This window comes from Microtus ochrogaster, linkage group LG2 (assembly GCF_000317375.1).
Source record: "Microtus ochrogaster isolate Prairie Vole_2 linkage group LG2, MicOch1.0, whole genome shotgun sequence".
Lineage (NCBI taxonomy): Eukaryota > Metazoa > Chordata > Mammalia > Rodentia > Cricetidae > Microtus > Microtus ochrogaster.
This window is the reverse complement of record NC_022028.1, coordinates 48864351-48866511: the sequence shown is the minus strand read 5'-3', so window position 1 is coordinate 48866511 and position 2161 is coordinate 48864351. Positions and strand designations below refer to the sequence as shown.

Sequence of the window (2161 nt, the reverse complement as noted above, 5' to 3'; positions counted from 1 at the left end):
TGGTCTTTTCACAGTTACAGCACCATGGGCTGTTCATCTTCTACAGTGAGTTTCTATTGAGGAACTTTTCGAGGAGGACTATACTCCTGACATCCTGTGTGCTCTTGCGTATGTGTGACATCCTCCAGCAGCTCACTGGAAAACAGGAATTCTTTGATTTTTAGAATCTGCAGCTCTGGAGAGTTGCTTAAGATGCAGCATTGCTAACAAGACCTTCTTCCTGCACCTTCATGCCATTCCGAGCCCACCCTTGCTTGCCGGCTTTGCCCTTCCCAGTGTGCTAACTGTTGCTCTTCCAGGATGCTGACAGCATTTGTTTTCTTCCTTTTCCATTTCCCTTCTCTCACTAATACACCAGGTACCAGTGCACGGCAGACATCCTAAGGCCTTGGGACCTGCCCTTCTGACACTGTGGCAGCTTCCAGATTTGGTCTCAACTGGAGAGGAGTGCCTCAAACCCAGGATGAAAATACAGGACTGGGGGCTTCTAGGGGAAACAAATCCTCACGGGGCTGCCGATGTAGATTAGTGTGAGGCTCAGCCAGTGAGGAAGGGCCTGGGCTCAGTTTCCAACACTGCAGAAACAAACTTGCTCCCCGCCCCCAAACCATTTTTGCTGGCAGCTAAGGCTCACAAGTGGTCCTTGCCCGAAGCTCCTTGCTTGCAGGTGAGCGGCTTTTGAAAGAGTTTGGAATTCCCCGACTCCATCTGTTGTAGCCTCCCCTATAATAACCATGTAATCCATGGCTTTGAAGGTGTGCCTTCACCACCCAAAGAGCTTCAGCTTGCCAACGTGGAGAAGAGGCCAGCTCCAGTAGACATTCTTTTCTTTCTTTTTCCCTTTTTAAATTAAATAATGAGAATCAGCTTTTGGATTTGGAATAGAGAAGTAGGTATTTAAGTTGTTAGGGCGCATAGCTTTTCTGCACTGTGAGTAGAGACTGAGACAGCTCTATTAACCTGATTTCTAGAGCCTTGGGAAGTCAGCCCAGACCTTGCCCCGTGGCCCTCGCCAGCTTTGTCTCCTGTTTGGTTGCATTTGCATTGCAGAAGAGCCCTGTCCTTTTGCTTCAGTCCCACACTTCGAATTTTAAGTTTATCGAGTATTTAGGTATATAGATTTAATTTTTCCCATTTAAGATAAAAGGCTAAGTGTGTGTGTTTGTTTGTTCATTTCTGTCTATGAGTCTGAAGGTAGCAACAATTTTCCCCAAAAAGTTAAAACAGCAAAACTGCACCTTCCTCCCTGGTTCCCATGTTTGTTTGTTTTTTTTTTTGTTTTTTTTTTTATCATTATTGGGACACTCAGCTTTTTCTCAGATCTGTGATGGCCATTTTCATCACAAACAGATGTGATGAAATACGCAAAGGGATGTGATTTTAGGACACTGCCACTTTGTTGTCAAAGCAGAGTCATCCTGTGTCCTGGCAGGCCTGTGATGCAATCTCAAGAAGGTTTCTGTGGCAGGACCAGGGGTGGGTGTCTTAGGATGACAGCATTGCCTTCATGTGCTGTGATTGTTCTTAACCAGTAAGATGATAAATCTCAGCCTGCATTTTCAGGCGATTCTTTTATTGTTTTGAAGACATGGGGGTCCTCAGGGTCTCCTCCCTGCTAGTTAGACTGCTCTCACGTCAGACTGGAGTTGTGGGGACTTCTGCCTCCTGAGCGCTCAGATGGAGGGGTGTCTGACCTCTCTCCTGTCTGTTTCCTCTACAGAGCCCACTCTGGCCCCTGAGCCAACGGATGCCACCACCTACAAGAACCTGCAGCATCATGACTACAATACATACACCTTCCTGGACCTGAACCTGGACCTCTCCAAGTTCAGGATGCCACAGCCCTCCTCAGGACGAGAGTCGCCTCGGCACTGAGTTCAGCTCACAGTAGCCCCATGTCGGTCCCATGAATTCATTGCCTGTGAGAATAAAAGTCAGCCACAAGCTCAGTGTGTCATTATTATTATCCCTCACAGCTCCCAGAGAATGAATTAGTAACCCTGATTATTTTTGTAGAGTCTGTATCATTCAGTGGCATTCTCCAGAGGCCACAGCGAGATGTTCACAGTTCTTCCAGGTTAGAATCTGCGGCTCCTGGAGACAACGACAGACTGCATCATCCCTAACAAGGCCTGGGGGACCTCACCTATTAGGAATGACT

At 47.2% G+C, this 2161-nt stretch overlaps 1 protein-coding gene across 2 annotated transcripts in view; it reads left to right on the top strand.

Moving 5' to 3' along the window:
- Ndufv3 (NADH:ubiquinone oxidoreductase subunit V3) overlaps positions 1–1944 on the top strand; it is an 8652-nt gene extending 6708 nt beyond the window's left edge. For both annotated transcript variants that reach the window (XM_005360300.3, XM_005360299.3), the window contains one exon: positions 1721–1944. In XM_005360300.3, the coding sequence (XP_005360357.1) occupies positions 1721–1875 (155 nt within the window). In that variant the 3' untranslated portion in view covers positions 1876–1944. The remainder of the gene's footprint in view (positions 1–1720) is intronic.
- Positions 1945–2161: the final 217 nt, after the last annotated feature.